We start from the raw sequence: 26,154 nt of genomic DNA on the forward strand, positions 1-26,154 counted from the left end.
GTTCTACTATTCAGTACAGTAGGGAAATTTTAGTTAACAATAACTTGTTGTGTATTTCAAAATAGCTAGAAGAGAACTGTAATATTTCCAACACAAGAAAAAATAAATGTTTCAGGTGATAGACATCCCAGTTACCTTGATTTGATCATTACACATTGCATACAAGCATAAAAATATCATAGATACCCCCAAAATATGTATAACTATTAAACACCAATTTTTAAAAATCTCTAGACCCTGATTAAAATGTGCCTGAATATGACAGTTGGGCCACATGCTAACACCCTGTTGTGTCCACCGGCTTGCTGTTTCTTTAGAAAGCACTGTAAACCATACGCCAACAATTATTTAGACAATCTAGAAATTTCTACATGTAACATAATTCTGAATTAATTCAGCAATGAAGAGAAATTGAAAAATGTATAGACCCTGTCAATGTTTAAATAATTCTTCCAAAATGAAAAGTGAGTTTTCTTTTTTTTTTTTTTCTTTTTTTTGAGACGGAGTCTAGCTCTGTCACCCGGGCTGGAGTGCCATGGCCGGATCTCAGCTCACTGCAAGCTCCGCCTCCCGGGTTCACGCCATTCTCCTGCCTCAGCCTCCCGGGTAGCTGGGACTACAGGCGCCGCTACCTCGCCCGGCTAGTTTTTTGTAGTTTTTAGTAGAGACGGTTTCACCGTGTTAGCCAGGATGGTCTCGATCTCCTGACCTCGTCATCCGCCCGTCTCAGCCTCCCAAAGTGCTGGGATTACAGGCTTGAGCCACCGCGCCCGACCACCTCATTAAGAATTTTCTGCCCCAGTTACCGACCTAAAATACATGTAAGAATTCAGTTTTAATTTTTGGATGGTACATAAAATTTACGAAATTTTTTATTATATACTCACTTTAACAATTATGTTCTAATATATTGGCATTTAATAATAACATAGTGAAATAAGCTCAGATTCATATTAGAATAAAGTGGGATTTCTATACAAATTAATGCCATAAAAATTATAAGAAAAGCATTATTTTACCCAAAAGAACAAATACTTTTAGTTACCAATGTCCATGGGTTTAATTCATATCTATATAGTGATGACTACCAAATCTGTAACTGCAGCTCAGCTCAGTTGCCTACACTTCAGAACTATATATCCACCAGCCTATCTATGTTCATCACAATGGGCTATACCTCTTATCATTCAAACTTAATACAGCCATACTAGAAACTCCTAGACACCTATCCCAAATATTTATTCTTTTTTTCCTAATAACAGAAACCTTGATCTTTGGTTAGGCACACAGCCACCAGAAAAATCAAATAGTGCCCCTTTTCCATAAGAGTCAGCATACGAATACTTTCTTTCCAATAGAGTATCTACTTTGTTAACTAGAATCCTAATATGCATTTCATAGTTAGAATACATACGTGCTAGTTGAAGCACAGATTGCCACAGTAGACCAGGATTTGGAAGACACATAATCAAGCTGGTAGGCAGCATAATAATAGGAGCCTAAATTTCCAATTATTTGTGAACCTCCCTATTAGCTCTTACCTGTCTACCTCCAGAATTGTTTCACATTAAACAGAATAAAATTCCATTTTATGTAATCCCTTGTTACTCTGGGTTTGCTGTCACTCATAACTAAATCTGATACTATTATAATATGCAAAACAGATTGTTGCAATCAAGGTAAATTGCCATTTTCACATAATGATTTTTGGGAAAAAGATGACATGAAGACACATATTAATTCTAATTAATTATTAATTACTAATTCTCTGGCAAATTCTGCATATGTGGAAGATGGTAAACTATTTTAACTTAATTTTCTCTAGCAGCATAATTTTGAGATACAATTAATAATTATAATACTAATATACCAGAAGACCAAGGTTCTGGTCAAGAGCCTCCTTGTAACAAGCTCTATGACTTTAAGCAAATGACTCCCATTTTCTTGTTAGTGGATAAAGACTTGCGCTTAGGCATCAAACAGCTTGGGGTTAGTCCTAACTGCCTCTTACTAGCTAGGTGACTCTAGGAAAGTTACTCACGTCTCTAAATCTACATTTCCCCACTCACAAATGGAGATACTGATAGGACCTAACTCAGAAGATTCTTCTGAAGATTAAATAAAGTAACACAAGGCAGATGACACCATGCCAGGCACACAGTAAATACACTACAAAAGTTGGCCATTGCCATTATTTCCTCTTTCATAATGAAAAATTAGTTTTAAGGTGGGTTGAAAAATCCACCCAGATGCCTCACATATGCCTAAGGGAATAAAAGACGGAAAGGTAGAGGAAGCTTCTAGCCTCTATCCCACTCTACCCACAGCAATTCTGCTCCAGACATCAAGGGTCTGCATTAAGCTTCCAGGGCAAAAAGGGATTCAACTAGTAAAGAAAACTTTAAAAAGCATTCATCTTCAAACCTATCCAGTGCAGAGATTTGAGTCAGGCAGCTGCCAATTGTCCTACAGTTTAGTACAAGAATTCATTACCCTGTTTATAAAAGGTTAAATGTAGCTTTATTGTTGAATCAAATAATGTATCCCCAAATGCCTAATAATCACTTGAATGTATTATATAATTAAAAGATTAGTTTGAAATATTTTTAAAGTGTTCATGTATTATCTTTGGTATTTTCTCAATTAGGAAAATTGAAACCCTAAAATAAAGTAATTTTTTGAAAGCCAAGGTAAGTTATCTGTGTTTCACCAAGGAAGCACTTCTGATCCCAGCATCATGACCTGGCAGAAGCCAGGGCTAGAAAGAACAGGGCTGATGTGAGAACAGATGTGCTCAGATTCCAGCTCTACCAGTCACTTACGCAGAGATTTGGAAGTCTCAGTCTTCCTAATTTTTGGTTTCCCTAGCTGTAAAGTCATGGTAATATTAAAATTATCTGATTCTCAGGGTTTTAAGTACCAAATGAGAAAACATATGTTGAAATTAAATATGTAGCATATTTATGTCAAATAATATTTTTATTTTTACTATATGCATCCTCCCTAAATTTTACTAACAGTAACCTGACAAGATTTAATGTGAAGTAACTAATTTTAAATGGGCCATATATTTTCGTACAAGCTTAAATGGTAATAGTAATAAAAATAACAATAATATGTCTTGGGTCATGTAGTCACCGGTGTTAATTTAACTCTTCTATTTGATTGTATTGACATCAGTATACAGGTGAAGTGGGAGGACAGACTCTATCTCTGTCTTGACTGACTCATTCATTCCTGTGGCCACATGCAAATTATCTCATCTTTGAGCATTTTATTCCCTTCCTTTAGAGAATGCATACAGCAATGCTTCCTATTCACTGGCCTTAGCGGTCTGCTTCAAAGATCATCCATAACAATGTTTCTTGAAAATGTAAATTATTCATCTTTTAAGACAGTAAGTCAGTTAAATCAAAGAAGTAAAATAATCACTTAGGCAGATGAAGACATTGTGAGGGTGGTATAGCATTGTGATTAAGAGATAGGCTTGGAAGTCAGATAGACCCAGGTTAACTATCAGCTCTGCCTTTTATTATTACCCCTGGGCAAAAAAAAAAAAAAAAAAAATATTACCTGTCTCAGTCTCATTTTTCTCATCTGTAAAATGAGTATAATAATATAACCATAGGTTGACATAAAGTTTAAATGCATATGATGTTTTAGGATAGTAGTTGGCAGATAGTACATATGAAACTAAAGATAGCAATTATTATTTTGTCCTGCACTGACTCACAGTTCAACTTTTAAAAAAGTGCTAAATCTCTCTGTGTCTGCTTTTGCAGTTTCAAAACAGAGATATCATCTGACATCTTCAGATGAAACGTTGCAAGGTGTAATTTAAATATGCCTGTATGGTACTTTGGATCCCCCTAAGATTAGTTCTATCATCTTAGAATTACAATTCTAAAAATATCAGAAATTGCCCAACCACACAGGCCATGTGTGTACCCGGGAGAAGGTTGGGCTTACAGGTTCTGGCATGACTCGGTGTTTCTGCAGCCCATTTTTCTTTCTCAGCCTCTTAAAACCTTCCTTCTCTCAAGTCCAGTCATTTAAAAACTATTAAAACCTGAAAATGTGAAAGTATTCTTCACAACTCTTATCTATTATCTTCAATCAGAGCAGATCCAAAGGAGTGCACTTGAAGAACTTCTCTGTGCAGTTTCTCTAAACTCTAACCCTGATAGAGCCATAAAACAAGCCAGAGAACCCATTTCACCTCCTACCCTTGCAGAAGACCTGCTTCACGACTGTTCAATCTACCTCATTCACAAGCACTAAAACCATCAGGCATGCTTATAAATCTCAGTGCCAATACGGAAACACATGATATTGCTATTTTTCATATTTTTCTGGATTGTTTCTATTCTGTCTTTATGTTGAAGCAATGACATATTTTTGGAGGAAAGCAGAAAACAATGACAGAATAACAAAGATCCATTTAGCAGACAGCTACTGCAGACCAGTGAATTAGTTCTATGAAATGTTGCTCTAAGATAAACATGATTTTCACAATATAGCAAATATATTCATTTTTAGAAAACAGGGATGATATAAAGTGCTATACTCTGATCACCTTTGAAACAGCGTAGGAAACTTAGGTCACTCCTTATTTAGTTTAAATACAAAGTCGGTTATATAAGGGCAGGCAGCACATTTTTAAAAATGTTTTTAAAACTTATAAATTAAAGTAAAATTATACCTCCACACTTCTTCCCTCAGCATAAATGTGCATGATTTCATATTAGTCTTTACATCTTCTGGTTTTTTAAATCTATGCACCAACGTTTTCTCCATGTGTGGATATGTGTGGGTTTATTTTCTATTCCTCTGTTGCCATCTATTTTCTCTGTAAACTTTCCAAAGATTCTACTTTTAGCTTCCTACACATGGTAGACAATATGTTATAGGGAAAAAGTATAGATTTTAAAATCAAAAAGATCAGGGTTACTTACTAACAGCCAAGACAATCACACGTACTTCATCTTTTAAAAGGAATGAAAGGAATAACCACTTCTCAAAAGATTACCAAAATTTAATGAAATCGCATTTTATAAAATATACAATATATAGTAGGTGCTCAACAGATAATTTTCTTCCACACAGGACTTAGTATGCAATGAGAACTTACTAGAATTTGTTAGATAGATCAGGGTTGGTTCTAGTTGAAGGAGAAGTATGAGCACATGTTAAATACTCATAGCACAATCATATAGCAACTCTGGGCCTAAGCCTCAAAGGAGTGTCCCTTCAGTATCCCTATTGACTAATGTCACAGGATGACACTGCTAGATTAATTTTATACCAAGATTTTTCCTGTAAGCAAACAGATTTTTATGATCCAAATAGTCATCCTCCTTATCAGACACAAACTAACCAAAATGCCTATGTTCTCCCCACTCAGTTTCCCATCCTTCCTGAAATTATCCTCTCTTTCTTAATCATCACCATGTTTCATAAATGAGCACTCGTCTCCCTTGAAGGGAAAGGTGACTGGGAGAAAACACCTCCCATTAAGAGGTAATTACACCAATTTAAATAAAACAAAGAACTGCTTTTAACAACTGGCCTATTTCATGTATGGTGTCATTTCTTTCAGGCTTACAAGTTTCTTTTTCTTTTTCTATGTCTTTATACTATTAGTGCTTGTCAAACTTTAGGGTAAATAAGAATTACATCGTGTGAATGTTTTAAATATGATTTCCATGTCTCAACCAGAGATTCATTAGAATTTCTGGGATGATAGTTGGACTTTCCTATTTTTAATAAGCACTGTAATGCAGGGCTCTATGGACCAGACTTTGAGAGACAGTGCTTACCCTATTAAGTAAAAATTAAAGTTGTCCATTTTGCCTCATTTGAATGTTACTCATTTCACCTTCATCCATCTCAATATGGGTGGATGTTGATGCCTATGAATTCAGCCTGTTTTTAATTCTTCTCAGTGGTTGCTGATAAATATAGTTAGCTTACACCCTTATCAACAATAAGTATATTTAATGGATACTTTCTTCTCTTCCCAAATCTCTTTTCTACAAACTTATGCCTGATAAAATGTTCTTTAACTTTCTGTTGTGTGTTTATAAAATTCACATGTTGATCTCTTCATGCTCAAAGAATAGTCCAAAATAAGAGTTTGGAGAAAATGGAAGTATAAGAATAATAATATTTACCCAGCTTAAATATTTTCCTACCTTTAAATTCTAAAAAAGAAAAAAAAAACTGATTATTGTTCGGGTAGAGTCAAGGAGGCTATCTGAAATCTGACTGAAAAGGAAGGAGCATGCTATTTAATAAAATTTCCCACCTGTTTCTTACATTCTTTCTGAGTTAAAACCAATGACCTTTAAAAGAAATTGTCTATTAATGTCCTAGGATTTCAATTATCCGTCTTTCTCGATAACACTCCTGTTGGCACATTTACGACAGCAAATGTGAATGATAGACTTAATCCTTTTTCGCTCTAGTATATGCTCTTAACTTTTATCTCATCTAGACCCACTCAAACATAGATGTGCTTCATCTTTTATACAATCTTCAGATCAGGAAGCTGTTTTTGTTTGTTGGTTGGTTGGTTTTGGTTTTTGGTTTTTTCCTTGAGAGATTACTTGCATTCATTCTGCAGCAGGATTTTTAAAAATAGGCACATCTTTTGCTTCAAATTAGAGACTACACTCAGAAAAATTCACTCCAGTATTCCCACATTATACCTCCTCTACACATTTATAACCAAATTCCAAATCACTGACATATACCATAGATAAGGTTTGGAATCTATTTAGTATGTTAAGTTTATTGGAAGCTTTCTTGAAGCACTGTTTTCTATAGTAAAGTTAATGAGAAAAAGAGAATAGAACACAAAACCATCATTGGCTGTAAACAAATACTTGCAAAAGGCAGGGAGCCTTGATAAGCCTGACAAAAGTTTTAGTATCTGTAGCTTTTAGTTGCTTCATGGACATGTGCAGAAGAGTATTAAGCTTCCAATAACAAGTATGTAGAACTTTCAACTGATGACAGAACCTGTTTTTCCATGTTAAATTAAGACCACAGATTTCCTTCACAGTTTAACATTTTCAAACTGTTCTCAAAGTAAAAACTGATAAAAAAACTCATATGCCAATATGTGAATCAGATGAAATAAATTTTAACCAGAAGATAAAATTATTTTCAAAGACAAAACTAATACCCCAAAACCTTGTTACTGATTAGTTTCTAACTTTGAAAGAAAACCTCACAATGATCAAGACTTATCTTTGGAGAAGTTGACTATGGCCAGGCATATCAGTGGATTTATTTTTTAAATCCGGCTATAACAATTTAGTCATATTATTTTCTTCAGTTGTTTCTGATTCTTTCAAAATATCTAGAATTTTTAAATTTTTAACTACTTACAAAATAAACATATTTTTATCTGCATTATTTTAGACTTTTTTTCATGTACACCTTCTAAAATACAAGTATTTCTCAATAAGACAAACAAAGCCCAAGCTAAAAATATGTTATATCTTCCTTGAAACATATGGGCAAACTAACTAAAAGACAGCTGTCAAACACCATGTACCTTTACATTGTGTAAAACCCTTCTAAAAGCATACAGAAAAACACTGTGGGATACAACACAAGAGGACAGGAAACACTAATACAGAAAGAACAGAAATCTTTTTCTTGACATAATTTTATGTAAAATCTCAAAAATATGTTTCTATATTTAAAAAAATAATAAATTGTAGATCTACACATTCCTTGGTGTGGCTCATGCTGTTTTAAACTAAAAGTTACCTTAAGACTTCTAGAAAGAAAAAGGGAACTCACCGATACATTGCTGACCAGCAGTGAAGACTCCTTTGAAGACTGAGGTCTATATCCAAGTGTGTGCATCCAGCTCTATCAATGAGCTTGTGGGCTGAATTGAAGTGAGGAAATAAGTCACTGATGATCTCAACAGAACCAGTCTGACGAGTCTTGGCTGGTGTAGTGGGGACTATCTGTGACTAGCAGAACAAGGACAAATTTTACAGGGAGCAAGAGCAAAAAATAATTTATAAGCACTTCCTAGGAGTGGGAACTTAAAAACTATTGTCTTAAGGATAATTTCATTTAAGTATTAGTGTAAACCAGATTTTTTAGAAAAGTCAGATGTATGAATTTGGAAAGAAATTTTAAAACTATCTTGCTTGACCTTCTCTTGTTTCCAGAGAATAAACTGAGGTTTAATTAAGTTAAATGACTTGGTCAAAAACCAAAGTTATTAAACTGCCAAGCCAGGATTGACATTCATATTTTTTAAACTAGCCTGACACATTTTGCATTTGATTATTTACATAATAAAAGTTTCCCTTTGGTTTTAACTATGTTAGCCATTGAAAATGCATTAGAGATTAGAAAAGCATGAATATTTTTAAATTATGTGGCATCATTCTTCTAGAAAAAGTAGTTAGTTTGCAAATGTCAACCCACACTTGAGACATTCTATTTCTTTTATTATAGTGGAGACAGACATATCAGGTCACACTGAGTCCCTACTATCTTATTTCTGGGACATAAATAACATTTTTTTTTTTTTTTTTAATGTGTGCTCACATACTATGCAAATATCTGCGTGTTTGTGTTAGGCATAATCTCTAAATTGCCTTCCCTAATCCTCATAAAACAGAGTAGATGTTTCTCCTCTCTGCTTTCCTGGTATCATAATATTTACCTCATTATACTAGAATTTTTTATTAATTGTATCTCAACTCCACAAAGTTGGGAATTCTTAACAGACTGAAACCCTGTTCCTAGCATATTCAGGCTCTCAAAAATATGCATAAAAAGGATGAGTAGAGGGTGGGGTGCAAAGAAAGGAGGAGAAAAAGAGGGGGTATAACCCATTCTAAAAATCATCTTAAAAAACGAATAAATATTGTTTAATTTCACTACACATCCATTTAGCCAGCAGCTCACCTAAACAAGATGCAGGAGTTGGAATTTATATAATGTGTGGGATCAGACTGCCAAGAATTGGAATCACTCACCAGCAGTAACCCAAGAAACCTCTGTGCTGGGGCATACTATGCTAGGGTCTAGCAACATATATCCTTTTTATTCTGATCACTAGATCACTTACCCTGAGAATAGCATGGATATTTATTTACTTAAAGTTATTCAATATATAGTATTGGGTTTCTGTATACTCATTTAAAAATTACAATTTAGCCAAAAATAAAGAGGCAACAATTACAGTAAAAACTTCTGGGTTATGAGATTAAGCTGTTCTTATGCAGCCTTTAACAAAGTGAAATCTCTGCCAATGAAAGGTTAATATGGTTTAATAATACTATATTCTATTTTATACTCACATTTTATGAAAATACTGATTATACTCTTGTTTTCAAAGGAAAACAGATTCCTTCTTAATGTAACTTTGGGCCAAGATTTACCAGACTTATTTTAACAAAATCTCAAGACGTTTTTGTCTTTCACAAAATCAAAATTTCAAATTCAAATAAATTCTTTATATAGCCCTATGGACCTGTATACTTAGGTTTGTGTATAACCTAGAATTGTAGATGCAGAAAATGAGAGGGCTTTCATGAATTTTTTTAAAACTCTGTGAGTATAAGCTACAATTTGTAGAAAATTAAGAGATTAAGCATAGGTAAATAAATGATAAGTGAATGTCAGACTAAAGATACTAAAAATACCTCTTCCTTGCTATATGAATGGCCTTTGTTCAGTCAGCTCAATGGGCATTGGAGTGTATGCCATCAAATTTTGTGATATATCTTCTACTTTAGTAGAAATTTGAATGGCAAGGAAAGAAGGAATGAAACATTTGAGTCATAATTTTGTCTTCCAAAAGTTCAAAAAAGCAAAAGTTCGTCTTTCATTTGATTTTTTTTTGCCGTTTTTTTCTAAAACCATAAATTTTATTCTGCAATACTTTTGTCCTAAACTACAGTTTGAAGAAAATGTTTTCAAAGAGTTACTCTTCTTTTTGTGTGTTGGTCTGTGTTGCCTCTGCCATTCTGTGCAACGACAGGAACAGTGGACTTTAGTCTCTTAGAAATCCACAGTAGATATCTTACATTGCATAATAAGTAAAATAGCAATGTGACCACAAACAATTTTATCAGTCAACAAATTATTCTACAGCCCTTTTTACGCTTAGCAAAGTCAAAGCCATGAGGCATCTTATGGTCATAAACTACAGAAGTATAGTTCCCAGGTGGCTAGTCATAGATGATTTTTATCATTGTTTGAATATCTGCTAGCTTAACTGATAATATATAAATGCCTATGTATAAAAATAATCTGATTCGTTTACGGAAGCCCTTAAACCTATACTTTGGTTATATTTCCATCATGCTAAGGCAATCATTTTATTGGTCAGTTTATTGGGATGTACATTACAGACCGGCCAATATTGTTAAACTAATGAATTAACTAGGTGTCTAGGTAAACCCAGCTATTGTCATTTGTGAATCCATTCCCCTTCTATCATGTGTTGTCTTGAAGGTACCCATGCACTTTATTTTGTTTAAGCTGAGAAAACAAAGAGGATCAATATAATTAATTCGCATTTAGAGAGAAGCTGTCACTACTCTGTCACTGACTCTCCTTTTCCTTGTGCAACATTTTTACCCAAAATATTACCTCTCTTCCCTATTCTTCTGTAAGATGTTCTACAATTGATATAAGTGTCTTCACAATGCTGGAAATAATTTTTCTGGGAATTGATGTGAGGATCTGCTAAGCTTTTCAATATATAATGGTCCATATAATAAAAACCAGAGATAAGGTTTTTAGAATTAACTGACAGTAATAATGTTAAAATAATCCTATTATTGTTCAATTTATTGGAATATACAGTATAGCCTGGTTAATGTTATTAAACTAATGAATGAAGATAACACTTAACATTTTGGGGAACATTTTAAGTCTCTTTTTTTTTTTTTTTTTCAAGTAGTCTTTGAAGAACACCTCAAAGATTAATCAATTTCATGTTAGGAGATCAAGTTTCAGTCATCTGAACCAACTTTTCCTAGCACATGAACCAAATTTATTTACCCAAACTCCATTTCTTTACAAATAGACACTCCCCTAAAATATAAAATATACTGATAAAATAACAATCAAATTCAAGAAAAAACACAAGTGCAATACATTGTACATATTGTTTAAGATACTCGCTCTGATGGAACTGCAAATTTGGCTTTGAACTTGCTGATAGCAAGAATAACAAGGAAAACTTAGGAAGTTTCACAATTCTCATTATTTAAAAGAAAGAAACAAATCAAGAGAGAATTTTGTCTGCCACTAAGTTGATGGAGAAATTTCTCATATGGAGATGACACTGAGCAATGCATTAAACAGTATCAGCAATATTTTTACCAACAAATAGAAGAGAATTTTATAAACTTTCTTATGATAATCTAAGAAGCCTGAGAATAAAACTTTGAAGTTAAAGTTGGTGACAGATTTTTAAAGGAGATAAATGTTTGTGGTCAGGTGCATATAATTCCAGTGGTCTAGCTTGATCCAAAGGCAGAATTCAAAGTACTTAGAAAAAAGATACAATGTTCCTTAGATAAACTTTCTTAAATATTACTTCTCTCAGAAGAACTTTTTAGAACAGAATAGGAGATGATACGAGTTTCTATTCCTGGCAAGGGCCTGAAGAATTTGTATTATATGTTGCTGATGGAAAGAAGATTGACTCACTTTATTATAACAAAGAAGCAATTGATAGAATCTCTACTTTATCAAAACTGAGAAGCCAGATGAAATTTTACATTTAAAAAAAAATCCCATGAAATTATAATTTTAGATTAGTGCATTTTCATTCCTGCATAGATTTGCTGTGGCTTATAGTGTTATGTTTCATTGTTTGGTTACTCGTGTAATGTGTCTCAACAAGAGCATAAATACAAAATAGTTATATTTTTTATTCTTGTCAAGGCTTCTATTCATGATTGTCATTTAATGTCCTTTCATGAAATCCTAGCACATCTTCTAACTTTCTACCAGTTTCAGTTATTTGAAGTTTATTTGTCCAATTTAAAACTTGGATTGTGAAACTGACGTAAGTATGATTACCTTTCTTTCCCCTCAACAAAAACTGTGAGGCTGTCTGTTTGGAGTAGAGAAGTTGGAAGGAGGTCTGACTCTGAGACAACCATCCTCACTCCCCACTGCTGAGCTCCTCTAGTTTTGGGGTCAAAGAGAGAAGACAAGGGTAGTAGAGATCTTACATAATCAGTTATATGTCTGCATGAGAAAGTGTCCTAGGTTTTTCTCTGGTTCAATCCAGTTTTGTCTACTGCTAACAGATGGTGGTATTGAGAAATCTGTGCTGGTGGTATGCTCGGTTTTCTATAGACACTTCTTCTTTGCTTTGCCCCTTCACTCATTGAGGAATCCGTCAAAGAAAAGCCTGGACCTGACACTAGACCATGCCCCTAACTGCTTCCCCAGGTGGAGTGTCTCCTCACTACCAGTTGTTCTGCTCCCTTCCTTACCACCATGCTGCTTTGCATTGAACCACAATAACCTCTGACACCATCTTCTAAACGCTCCAAGGGCCACAGAAGACCAGGATGGGGATAAAGGAGGGAATTTAACGCCTGTCAGGAACAAACTCTAAACCACAGTTCCTTCAAACTCTGTTACCATAAGCTACTCCAGCGATTTCCTCTCCTTCAGAAATCTTGAGACTAACAGCTGCTTTGGATTCACGGGTGGCTCCTAACCTTCAGATACCAAATACACAACTCCACGGAGACATTCGCCCCTGCTCTGCCATACTAGCTCCAGATGGACCGGTGTGTTTAGTAAATTACCATCCAGCCAGATGAGAAATGAATTGCTAATCTTCCTTCCCACAAACTCTCACACAATCTCTAAACATTCTCTGATGGACTCCCATTATTTGGCTTCAGAAAGAAAAAAATAATAATCCTTCGGTTCCCCTTGGGAAGAGGAGTAACCTTTCCCTGGAGCACTGTCTGCTGACTTGCACTGATTCGCTCTCTAGTTATTCTCGTGATGCATATTCAGAGCTGGGTGCTAGTTGCTGGTAGGAGAGCATTTTTTTTCACCTCGTAGCATACCCGTTGGTACGCGGGGACAGTGTCTGGCCTCAATATTTGGCATCTGTTTCGAGTTTCTCATAGAAAAGGGGTTGCTTAGCTCTTCTTATTTTCAATTATGGGCAACAAAAAAAGTCCCACTCAATATCTTATAATCTTGTTTACAAATGTATCTTAAGCTTCCTTTCAGCATGATGTCTCATCATTTTGATTGAGTCATTAAACGTGTCTATTGTTAATCCAAAATTATTTGACTACTTCTACCTCATTTTCGAATACTAGATCTTACTTCATGCCACGATGGGCCCTCTGTTTACTCTTGAACCCCTGAATTCAGTTCTGCCTCCTGGCCTTTATTCTGCTGTTCCCACTTCCTAGAATTCTTTTCCTGTTGATTTTCCCAGCATTCACTCTCATTTCATTCATATCACTGCTCAAATATCACCTCCTCAAAAGAGTGTAAATCCCCCCCATCTATAACAGCTTGCCCATTATTATTCCTTATTAGTCTCTATCCCTTTAGCCTGCTTTTTCTTCAAAGTAGGTATTAATGCTTAATATATGTATATATGTGTTTGTTCCTCTTGTTTATTGTCAGTTTACTTCATTCAGATGAAAGTCCCTTAAAACTGAGAAATTTGTCTTGTCCTCCTTGTCTCTATCCCTAGAATCTAGAATTTAGGCTCTCAAAAATACTTGCTTGAATGAATGAATTATTTATTAAGCATTTCTTTGTATGTGATCTTTTTATGTCACAGTGGGAGACTACTGATGTCATTGGATAGCAGGTCCCGCACTCACGTAAAAATGATAATAGGTAACACTCTATGGAGTGTTTGCCTATGCCATACATTTTTTTAAGTCTTCACATATATTTATTCATTTAATCCCCACAACATCTTATAAACATTATTGTTATCACCATTTTAAAAATAAGAGAAATGAGATACAAGGACTTATGTAACTTAAGTCTCATACTAGTAGTTGGCTAAGCTAAGATTTGAACACAGTAAATCTAGTTCTAGTTCGTAGGCTGGACTGTTTACTGCCATATTCTAATATTTTATCTCTAACTTCTAGACTGGTGGTATTCAAGTCTTAAAGTATTTTTGATAAGTCACTCAACTTAAAACTTAAAAGGCCACCATTTTTTAACCTGTAAGGCTAACCAGAAAAAGAATATATGTAAATTATCTAAATTGTCTGGGAAGAGACATTCTCTGCTCAACATCTAGTCAAAGATACAAAGTCTTACTTGCACTTGCTTGCTTGCTTTTTTAGGGGCGGACAGGGGTGTGGAGTCTTGCTCTGTCACCCAGGCTGGAGTGCAGTGGCACGATCTCAGCTCACTGCTACCTCCACCTCCTGAGTTCAAGCAATTCTCCTGTGCCAGCCTCCCAAGTAATTGGGATTGCTGGTGCATGCCAACACACCCAATTGTATGTATTTTTAGTAGAGTTGGGTTTTCACCATGTTGACCAGGCTGGTCTCGAACTCCTGACCTCAAGTGATCCACCTGCCTCGGCCTCCCAAAGTGCTGAGATTACAGGCATAAGTCACTGCACTCAGCCTTACTTGCTTTCTTTTTCAAATGTATTTACCTATAGTTTTATGTAACACTTCATTCTTAAAAAGAGAGATGGAAGTGAATCTTTAAAAATATTAATGATTTAAAGGATCATAGCAAAAAAAAATATTTTTCTAATACTAGAAGTGTCCAAATTAAATGAAGTTAATTGAACTTGAACTGCAGAACCTTGGCATGGTTATTTAAATATGATTGGTTTTGACACACATGTTACCGTGTTTGGAAGTCATCAAATGATTTTGGTTACAATAAAGAGAAAAGCTAACTTAGAATGTATTCCCTCCTAAGAAAGAAACTTTGTTCTTATTCATCTTTAATTCTTCATACCATCTAGCACAATGCCTAGTACAGCAGAGGCACTACAAAGTAGCTGCAGCATTAACAGAAACATTACTTTAAAATATGTTGCTCTGCCTGTTTAAAACCGGACCTAAGTGAACACCTTTTGGTTTCCTCTAAAATCACAAACAAAACTATTTTAATCCTGGAAGCCACAATTTCCTGTTCAACACCTAGTTTACTACAGTCATAAGTTTTCTTGCATATTCGTGACTCTTATTTTGTTTGGGCCTAACAAGGTTATAATGAAATACACAAGAAATAATAAGACCTGCCCTATGTGTGGAATATCTGGAAGTATGAGACACAAATTATTAAAAGTAGAACTCTTGAACAGGCTGTTACAATGTTACAATGCGGTTTCCTTATCATCTAAAAAGACTTAAGGGAGAATATCCCATATTAAGAATCACCTTATTTAATGTTTTCATGCCTAAAAAGAAGAAAAGAAATGGCTGAAGTTGGAAAAGAAAAAAAAATCCAGACAAAGACAATGTTTTGCTTAAATAACTTCATGTGCAGGAAAAACACGTCCACGGGAGGGCATGGAAAAGGTCAGCACAGGCCTTTCTTCACCTGTTTTCCCATTCTTTTCCATTCCTCAACCCTGACGAACTGTGTGTCCTCTACGCCCACCTTAGAGGACTTCAATAATGGTTGGGTGAGTCTCTTTCTCTCTTTTTTTCTTTAAATTATACTTTAAGTTCTAGGGTACATGCGCACAACGTGCAGGTTTGTTACATATATATACATGTGCCATGTTGTTGTGCTGCACCCATTAACTCGTCATTTACACTAGGTATATCTCCTAATGCGATCCCCTCTGCCACCTCACGACAGGCCCAGGTGTGTGATGTTCCCCACCCCGTGTCCAAGTGTTCTCATTATTCAATTCCCAACTATGAGTGAGAACATGTGGCGTTTGGTTTTCTGTCCTTGTGATAGTGTGCTCAGAATGATGGTTTCCAACTTCATTCATGACCACACAAAGGACCTGAACTTATCCTTGTTTATGGCTGCATAGTATTCCACGGTGTATATGTGCCACATTTTCTTAATCCAATCTGTCATTGATGGACATGTGGGTGGGTTCTAAGTCTTTGCTATTGTGAATGGTGCCACAATAAACATATGTGTGCATGTGTCTTTATAGCAGCATGATTTATGTTCCTTTGGGTATATACCCAGCAATGGGATCGCTGGGTCAAATGGTATTTCTACTTCTAGGTCCTTGAGGAAACACCACACTGTCTTCCACAATGGTTGAACTAGTTTACACTCCCACCAATGGTGTAAAAGCATTCCTATTTCTCCACATCCTCTCCAGCACCTGTTGTTTCCCGACTTTTTAATGATTGCCATTCTAACTGGTGTGAGATGGTCTCATTGTGGTTTTGATTTGCATTTCTCTGATGGCCAGTGATGATGAGCACTTTTTCATGTGTCTGTTGGCTGCATAAATGTCTTTTTTTGAGAAGTGTCTGTTCATATCTTTTGCCCACTTTTTGATGGGGTTGCTTGATTTTTTTTCTTGTAAGTTTGTTTAAGTTCTTTGTAGATTCTGGATATTAGCCCTATGTCAGATGAGTAGATTGTAAAACTTTTCTCCCATTCTGTAGGTTGCCTGTTCACTCTGATGGTAGTTTCTTTTGCTGTGCAGAAGTCCTTTAGTTTAATTAGATCACATTTGTCAATTTTGGCTTTTGTTGCCATTGCTTTTGGTGTTTTAGTCATGAAATCCTTGCCCGTGCCTATGACCAATGGAACAGAACAGAGCTCTCAGAAATAATACCACACATCTACAACCATCTGATCTTTGACAAACCTGACAAAAGCAGGAAATGGGGAAAGGATTCCTTACTTTATAAATAGTGCTGGGAAAACTGGCTAGCCATATGTAGAAAGCTGAAACTGGATCCCTTCCTTACACCTTATACAAAAATTAATTCAAGATGGAAAGACTTAAATGTTAGACCTAAAACCATAAAAACCCTAGAAGAAAACCTTGGCAATACCATTCAGGGTGTGTCTCTTTCTGAATTACTCAATGGGAAATGAGTCTATTTATTTATTTATTTATTTATTTATTTATTTATTTATTTATTTATAGGCCAGGTTATGAGACTGGCTAATTTTTTTTTTTTTGTACTTTTTTTTTAGAGATGCAGTCTTGCTATGTTGCCCAGGCTGATCTCGAATTCCTGGACTCAAGCAATCCACCTGCCTCAGCCTCCCAAAGTGCTGGAATTACAGGTGTGAGCCATCACGCCAGACAGGAAATAAGTATCACATCACATTTATCTTTCAGAACAAATGCCAACATCACTACCACTACCCATTTATTTTATTGAGAAACAAGAAAGAGAAAAATGAACCCAAACTTTCTGAATACTGAACAGTATCATTTTTTTAATGATTAAGTAATCAAAATAATCAGTTGAATCTAAAAATCAAATAAAATTTGAATCAATTTAATTCTTAAATTTTTTAAAGTTATCATTGTGTTTCAGTGTAATACAGAGTTTGTAGATTAGAAGGGAAAATGATTAATTTATTTATTCAGGTAGGAAGGCATAGGAGAGGCAGGTAGGGATGCTCCACGTGTGGTATGAAAACAAAGGGCTAAGCCAGGCATGGTGGCTCACACCTGTAATCCCAGCACTTTGGGAGGTCCAGGCAGGTGAATCACCTGAGGTCTGGAGTTCGAAACCAGCCTGGCCAATATGGTAAAATCCCTGTCTCTATTAAAAATACAAAAATTAGCTTGGTGTGGTGGCATGTACCCGTAATCTCAGCTACTTAGAAGGCTGAGGCAGGAGAATAGCTTGAGCCCGGGAGGCAGAGGTTGCAGTGAGCAGAGATTGTGCCATTGCACTCCAGCCTGGGCTACAGAGTGAGACTCCATCTCACAAAAAAAAGAAAGAAAAAGAAGCTGGGAGCGGTGGCTCATGCCTGTAATCCCAGCATGAGGATTTGGGAGGCCGAGGCGGGCAGATCACAAGGTCAGGAGAGGGGGAGACCATTCTGGCTAACACTGTGAAACCCCGTCTCTACTAAAAATACAAAAAGAATTAGCCGGGTGTGGTGGTGGCACCTGTCCTCTCACGTACTTGGGAGGCTGAGGCAGGAGAATGGCGTGAACCCAGGAGGCGGAGCTTGCAGTGAGCTAAGATCGCGCCACTGCATCCAGCCTGGGCGGCAGAGCGAGACTCCGTCTAAAAAAAAAAAGAGGAGGAGGAGGAAGAGGAAGAGGAAGAGGAAGAAGGAGAAGGAGAAGGGAGAAGGAGAAGAAAAAGAAAGAAAAAGACAAAGAATATGAAAAAAATAGAAAAGAAAAAAGAAAACAAAGAACTAAGGGAAGAGAGAAAAGGAAGCAATGACTCCGCCTGGCAGAACGCTTCTTTTCTGTGAAGGAGACATAGTTATTTTCTAAACCACACTCCCAAGTAATCAAACTCTTCATGCTTGTCCCCTCTAGATGCATCACTATAAGCTCCCATACTGAATGCTGTTTTTGACAATCCCTTTATTTCTAAGAAACCATCCTTCGTCGTTAAGCAAGAGTAAGTTTTCATTCAAATACAGAAAATTACCACCACTTACTTTTGCCTCTTATTGTTATACTGCATCTCATTCCTGGAAGACTTCCCTCATCTACTTAAGAGAGTGCTTTGTGCTTTATAGAATGCAGTACTTCATCCAATGTAACACTTATTTGCCCATTTTATAATTGCCTAAATATTTTTTGTGTTCCTGATGTCTTTCGTCTTCTTAAACATTGAGATTTTATCCTTTTTAACCACGGTATCCCCAAGGGCTAGTTAAGTGCCAGAAACATGGTTGGTACTCAATAAAGATTTAGTAAATGAATGAGTACTTTGATATTTTTGACTTATGGGTCTAAGATCCTCTTGCAGGGTACTGGGCCAGGCCTGGCCAGGACATGAGTCTACAGCACTGGAAAGTGAGTATTAGTCCTAAGATAGGGTATACAGGCTGAGGAAGTCTAAAATGGAAAAAGCGAGAGGACTAAATTCAAAGCAAAGTCCTCAAAGAGAATGAAGTTTAAAAGTCAAGGAAATATGGTCAAAGGTCAAAAGAGGAGTCTTAAAAGGGAAGAAAATTATAATCTATGACTCTTAAATCGAGGACCTTGTGTTCACAGGGGTATTTGTCAGGATGCCTCAGAGGACAAGAAGCCATAAGACCAACATGGACCATCTTCCAACAGTGTCAAGTTTATTCAATGGTGAGTAATTTGAAATATTTTATTTCTATTAAACATTGGTAGAGTAAAACAAAAAAAAATTAAAGACTTTAAAAATAAAAATGAGATTTCAAAATAACTATGCTTTTAGTGAGCCACTTTGTTTCATACACACAAGCTCCTAGAGTTTTGTGCTTTTCTTCTGATGTTGGGGTACTGTAGTATAAATTTTTGAGATGCATATGTAGGATAAGAAACTGAGAAAACCAAATTTTCAAAAAAATTTTTTAACTGTAACATTTCTGTCTGTTATCAAGGAGCCCGAATATGGGCAGAGAAAATGTAAAAAATTTGTTAGTAGTTCATATGCATATAGTCACTTAAGTAAATAGCCATATAAAATACCATATTTTGACAAAAAGAACCATGATTATGTCATAAATATCACAAGTATCAGTGTTCTACTAAACCTAACTGTATCTGTATTATTTCCCTACTTGTTTGCCTCTTCTTAAGGTGAATACTTTGTCAAAATTGTGAACACTCATATTATTTTGGATTTCATGCACGGGCAAACCAATTTACATCCTATTACACTCCTTTGTCATAATGACATAATTCTGCTGAATTGGTAAAAGCCCTAATGCAGATTATTTTATTAATAGAAAATTAAAGGAAAAATTATTGGCATAAAACAGAGCCACAGTGGACACTCACTACAATCTACCCTTCAATTTTACCTAGCACATACACAAAGATATGCTTACATTCCAAAAATGCCCCTGCCAGTCACAATCTACATGCCATCAAAAACACCCACCTCCTCTCCAACAGAAAATTACATAAAATCATATCTACTAGACCTTCTCAGGTAGTTTCTGGAGATCAATGCTCAAGTCCAAGATTTCTGTGAGATGTACAACCTCCTTCAGTGTAACTGAGTGAGGCTTTAATGTCAAGTTCCAAAAAACTGCAATCTTCAGCTGGATGATGAATTTCACTGCTCTATCCATCAGGGTCCCAAGCAAAAGTAGAAAGTACAACTAAAAAGAAAAATCTTTGTTTCTATGTTTAAATTTTTATTTAAACCTTGAGCAAACAGCTGAGAACAACACTGATGCACTTTCTGCTCTTGTGAAACTTATATTCTGTGAGAGGAAGGGAGAATTCAAACTAACCTTTTAACTAATAGTAAAAATTAATCAAGAATTTAAGGAAGCTACAAAAGCTTATACTTGGAGGTCTGATTTGGTCAGGGAGGAGAAAATTCACTTTTCTATGTAGAGAGTAGATTTCAAGAAGGAAATTAAGTGTGGACGTAGAGAAATTCTGATTTATAACTCAAGAACCCAGGGTTTTGTACTAGCTGAGCTATTGTCCCTAGGCCAGCAGTTACTAAAGGAGGGAGGGTCCCATAAAGCCATTTGGCCTGAAATGAGCAGTGACCTTCAGCTGAGGGACACAGGAAGGGAGGCTTAGGATAAGTACCCTTATCCTAGCCTCCCACCTCATTTTTTTTTTTTTTTTTTGTGATGGAATCTTGTTCTGTCGCCCAGGCTGAAGTACAGTGGACCGATCTCAGCTCACTGCAAGCTCCACCTCCCGGGTTCACGCCATTCTCCTGCCTCAGCCTTCCAAGTAGCTGGGACTACAGGTGCCTGCCACCATGCCCGGCTAATTTTTTTTTTGTATTTTTAGTAGAGACGGGGTTTCACCATGTTGGCTAGGATGGTCTCGATCTCCTGACCTCGTGATCCACCTGCCTCGGCCTCCCAACGTGCTGGGATTACAGGCTTGAACCACCACTCCCGGCCCCACTTCCTTCTTATCTACTGCTGTGCCTCCCCATTGGCTTAACCCAACTGGAAGCCAGAGGAGGTAAGAATCCTTTAAGGTTGTTCATGCAGGTCAGCCTCCCAGGATAGCATTGTAGGTAGAGGAAGGTGGAGCATGGAAAAGGATTCAGAGAGGCAAATAAAGGCACATCACAGACAGAATTACCATAATAAAATATCTCATTTAGGGAAAAGAAAGAGGCTTGGGAATAATCATTTCTTAGGAGCAGGCAGTATAAATTGTTCTTGACTTGCTTCCTTGGAAATAGAGGAAGTGTCTTTGCTATTTTGTTTTGTTTTGTTGAGACAAGGTGGCACTCTACTGCCAAGGCTGAAGGGCAGTGGCACAACCTCAGGTCACTGCACCCTCAACCTCCTAGGATCAAGCGATCCTCCAGCCTCAGCCCCCAGGTAGCTAGGACTATAGGTGTGTGCCACCACACTCAGCTAATTTTTGTATTTTTTGTAGACGTGGGATTTTGCCATGTTCACCAGTCTGGTCTCAAAGCACTGGACTTAAGCTATCCACCCGCTTTGACCTCCCAAAGTGCTAGCATTACAGTCATGAGCCAACACACCTGGCTCAGAAATGTCCTTTAAAAGCCAATCAACACCTTGAGTTCTGCTCCTTGGAAAGAGTTCCCTGATATTGGAGAGATTCTTCTTAAGTAGCTGTATTACCTTTGCAAGTCCAAATCATTCTTTGTAGGTGGGGATACTTAGGCCTGAGGAATGCATTACAAGTTGAGTAATCTCTGTTCCTAGGGCTAGGCTTCCCTTTCCTGGAAAATTTAATTAATTTAAAACCTCTGCTTGCTTCAAGTCAATTTGAATTTGAAACTCTATTTGCTAATTACTAAAACAAAAAAATCTTGTGGAGTCATGCCCATTTAAACTTTTGGTTTGCTAAAGAAAAAGATAGGCCATCTCTGCATCATTCCTGGCAGCTCTGCTTTTCCCTGTAACTCTATTTAATGACCTTTGTTTAGACTCAGATGAGAAACAGTATCTGAAGTATTGAATGAGGATAATGGAGGTCTTCCTTCTAAAGTTTGCCCTTTAGGCTGAATTCCAGGGAAATGTGATTTATAATAGGATATAGTATTCCTTTAGTCCAACTAGACAGCAGCTGTCAGAGATGCTAAAAAAGTGTTCCCAACTCTTTGGCTTCTCCTAGATGTCCACATTTTGTTTGCGAAGATCTCACTGTTTCCTAACTGCTACAATGACTTTAAAGTGTGACAAATAATTTTTAAAAAAACTGTGTTATCTCCTAACTTTCATGGATTTCAAATCTTGTTCTAGAAATAAAATGCTTTGCTTTACAAATGTATATGCTTGTCCTGTTTTTCCATATCTACTTTCTGGTGGACCTGCTTAGATGGAAATTTGTATCTCTCTTGAAAGACAGAAACTAGCATCTCTTAAATCTCATTAAAAATATCTTAGGCCAGGAGTGGTGGCTCACCCCTGTAATCATAGTACTTTGGGAGGCTGAGGCGGGCAGATCACCAGAGGTCAGGAATTAGAGATCAGTCTGGCTAACATGTGAAACCCCATCTCTACTAAATACACAAAATTAGCTGGGCATGGTGGTGCACGCCTGTAATCCCAGTTACTCGGGAGGCTGAGGCAGACAAATCGCTTGAACCCAGGAGGTGGAGGTTGCAGTGAGCCAGAATCGAGCCACTGCACGCCAGCCTGGGAAACAGAGTGAGACTTGGTCTCAAAAAAAAAAAAAAAAAAATTAATTCCATTTCTAAAATTCTAAAGAAGTAACACACTTGAACACCCTAATACTTTGCTACTATGGTCACAAAGTTTTTGGCCCCAGTATGAGAAATTGTTAACTCGATATTTTTTGTATGGCTACCATATATCTCACACTCTCAGAGCTGCTGGAGAATAATTAATTGTACAGTCAAGGCCTCTGCTCATTGGAGCTTTTATTTAGCTGAGTGGATCAATAGTTTGAGAACTGAGAAACAAGAAATGATGGTTTATAGCTACTCTTCACAGCATGTCAAGGACAGTCACCCTCACAGTCAGAGATTAAAGGATCCTCACTTTCCCAGTCATCTCAACTTAGCTGCTTCCATATTTTAGATTCAGTAGCTTATAAATCTCTCAATTTCTATATTTGTCAGTACTCCTTGGTTGAAATTACGGCAGAGTTGCCTGGGTAAGGAGTTCAAATTTTTCTAAAATTTCAGATACTTATAACACAAACAAAATAGTTTTGCTTTTTAGCCTTCTTTCTCCTGGAACATTATAGTTGTTCCTCCATTATTGGGTCAATTAATTCTCAAAGTGACCTTTGCAACCTGAAATCAATTGGGATGGGCCCTGGGTATCTCAACATTCTCCAACCCTGGGCCAAGTTCCTGGCCCAAGAGTGGCCATCTTCAAGTAGTTGGAAATTATCACTGTCCCTTCTCCTACATTATCCCACTTGCTCCCACACGCACACACTTACTTACACGTGTTGAAAATTTTAATTTCGCCTTGATTTCAGTCCCTAATGTCATATCTGCTGGTATTCACTAGGTGCTTTCTTCATGCAAGTGAGATTGCAGGCAAATGACTCTGACAGGCCAGTGCTCCCAAGACAGATATTCAGATGAGTATTGTCACAGTGGTACTACTCTGAGGGTACAGGCTGTGGTAATGGTAATAGAAAGGGTAAGGGAAACTGATATAAAATATGTTTTTGAGAAAGAATCAAAAGAATAGGTTTGCAACCAACTGAAAGGTAGAAAATATCTTTCCACACGGGTGTTGCTGCTTTTTTAAACATGTGTTTAGTTTTCTCTTTATCAAGAGTAAGGGAGACCTCTTAACTCAGTTTGAGATACACCCAGGTTGAGAGCTAATTCTATGTTCAGCATTAGTGCATACTTTCCTATAGACAATGAACAAAGTGGAACTAGACCTCAGGAAAAGTGCAAAATATGAGCTTTTAATTATATTCATAGAGTTTAGAGTGGAAGAGGTGAAATTATGATTACATATGAAGAGCATGTGAAAAAAGGTAAGATGCAGATCTAGGATGGAACTTAAATTTCTGTAAACAGGGAAAATAAAAGAATACAATGGTTTCTATCTTTTGCTGCAAGTAAGAATCACTTGAGGCACTTCTAAAAATTCTAATTCCCAGATTATACCACATACCAATGAAACTGGTATGTCTAAGGCTGGGAGTCAGTGAATTGTGGGCATACCAATGAATTGGTACGTCTAAGGGTGGGAGCCAGGCATCAGTAATTCTTAAAGATCCCCAGATGATTTCAATGTGCGGCAATGAACTAATGGAAGACGACTGTGTATGAGTTGCTGATGTGGTTTAAAAAAAAAAAAAAAAAAACTAACGAAGTATGGTATGGAAGCCAGAAGAAAAGATTATAAAGGAGGACTTGGGACATTATCAAAGGCCTTTAAAATGTGCATTTTCTTTTATTCCACTTCTAAGAATTTAATAAAATTAATGTAAAACTTGCCTATAAGTATATTCATTCTAACATTGTTTTGAATAGTCCTACCCAAAATGTCCGAAAATGAAATAGAACTTCACTCCCTCATAAAAAATAACATGGATAAATTGATTTATGGTTATGGAAAAATCACCATGTGTTTTAAGAGAAAAGTAGATCATAAACCTGTTGAGAACAGTCTGATTTATTCATATAATTGCATGATATACAATATATACACATACTATATTTTTTAAAATCTAGAAGTATGTACACACAATAAAATGTTAACATTCCCTAGAGGTTGAGAGGATGTCTGATTTTGTTCATACTCTTCTTATTCATCTATATTTTTAAATTGCAATAAAGTAACACACATATAATTTTTAAAAGGAAAGAATGGTCAAATACTAGATTACCTCCCTGGATTATTTTATTGATATGCTAGATATTAAACCTTTGAAGGAAAGCAGCGAACCTCTTTCTTGTTGACCATTGTGTCCCCAATACCTGGCTCAAAAGTTGTTACGTGCTAAGCATTTGGTATCACTATTAGTGAATAAATGGATCAAATTCCTAATGGATTTTCTGCTTCCCGTCTTATTCTCATTCAGTACATTATCCCACCTCTTGCTAGCATGTTCATTTTGAAATGCCAGTTTCATCATGTCACTGTCTTGCTAAAAATCTTTCAATTACCACTTACCATTTCAGAATAAATTCTGGATTTTAGCATAATAGCTAATACCTTGTCTGCCTATCTCTTCAGCCACATCCCTGGTAATGATATACATTGTACTCTGATCTGTTTTCTGTTTTATCAGGATATCCACACAAATGTTCTTCCTTGATTCAGAAAATCCATTCTCTTTCTTGGTCAGACTGAACTATCCAGCTATCAGCACTTAACTCATCTTTAACCTTCTCTAGGAAGCTGTTCTCTTTTAGTCTAAATTAGGTGTCCTTCCTAATCTGAACTTTCCTTAGCCATATTATGTTTTATTGTATTATATATTATATTGCATTATATTATATTAGAGTTTTTAATACTGTTTTATTGCTTTTTATTATTAATAATTAATTTGTGCATGGTGACAATTTCAGAAAATATAGAAAAGAAGTCTGAAGAGAATAGCGTTAGCCAATCTGCCAATATCCCAAAATATTTCTTTTGTGCCCACAAATGTACGTGTTTCAGTGCACATCCTCCTCCCTATGTGCATTTGTGCACCCTCTGCCCCCAATGTATTTCCCATAATGAAGGCAGAGTGACTTCTTAAAACTATAGACTAATCATGCCATTCCCCTCCTTAAAGTTATTTTAAAATTCCTTATTGGCTTGAGAAAAAGATCTAATATCCTTATTATAATCTGTAAGGTCAGGAAAGATCCGGTTCCTATCTACCTTTCCACACTTACCGCATATCACCTCCATACCACTCCCTCCACACTACTATGTTGAAGTTCCCACTTCTATGCATGCCAAGCTTTTTACTACTACAAAGGGAACATTCTCTGTGTTCTCCATTATACTGCATTGTCAGTTTTTAATTATACATTTGAAAAACTTTGCTGTCTTTATATATCTATATGTCTATATATATGTGTATGTGTATGTCTATATATATATATATGTCTATAT

At 36.3% G+C, this 26,154-nt stretch overlaps 1 protein-coding gene across 2 annotated transcripts in view; it reads right to left on the reverse strand.

Moving 5' to 3' along the window:
* The window catches only part of LOC111555801 (transmembrane protease serine 11E), a 50,782-nt gene extending 42,901 nt beyond the window's left edge, over positions 1 to 7,881 (reverse strand). For both annotated transcript variants that reach the window (XM_023232160.2, XM_023232161.2), the window contains exon 1: positions 7,816 to 7,881. In XM_023232160.2, coding sequence (XP_023087928.2) covers positions 7,816 to 7,823 — 8 coding nt within the window. In that variant the 5' untranslated portion in view covers positions 7,824 to 7,881. The remainder of the gene's footprint in view (positions 1 to 7,815) is intronic.
* Between the last annotated feature and the right edge of the window lie 18,273 nt (positions 7,882 to 26,154).

The sequence above is a fragment of the Piliocolobus tephrosceles genome, chromosome 3, assembly GCF_002776525.5.
Source record: "Piliocolobus tephrosceles isolate RC106 chromosome 3, ASM277652v3, whole genome shotgun sequence".
Taxonomy (NCBI): Eukaryota; Metazoa; Chordata; class Mammalia; order Primates; family Cercopithecidae; genus Piliocolobus; species Piliocolobus tephrosceles.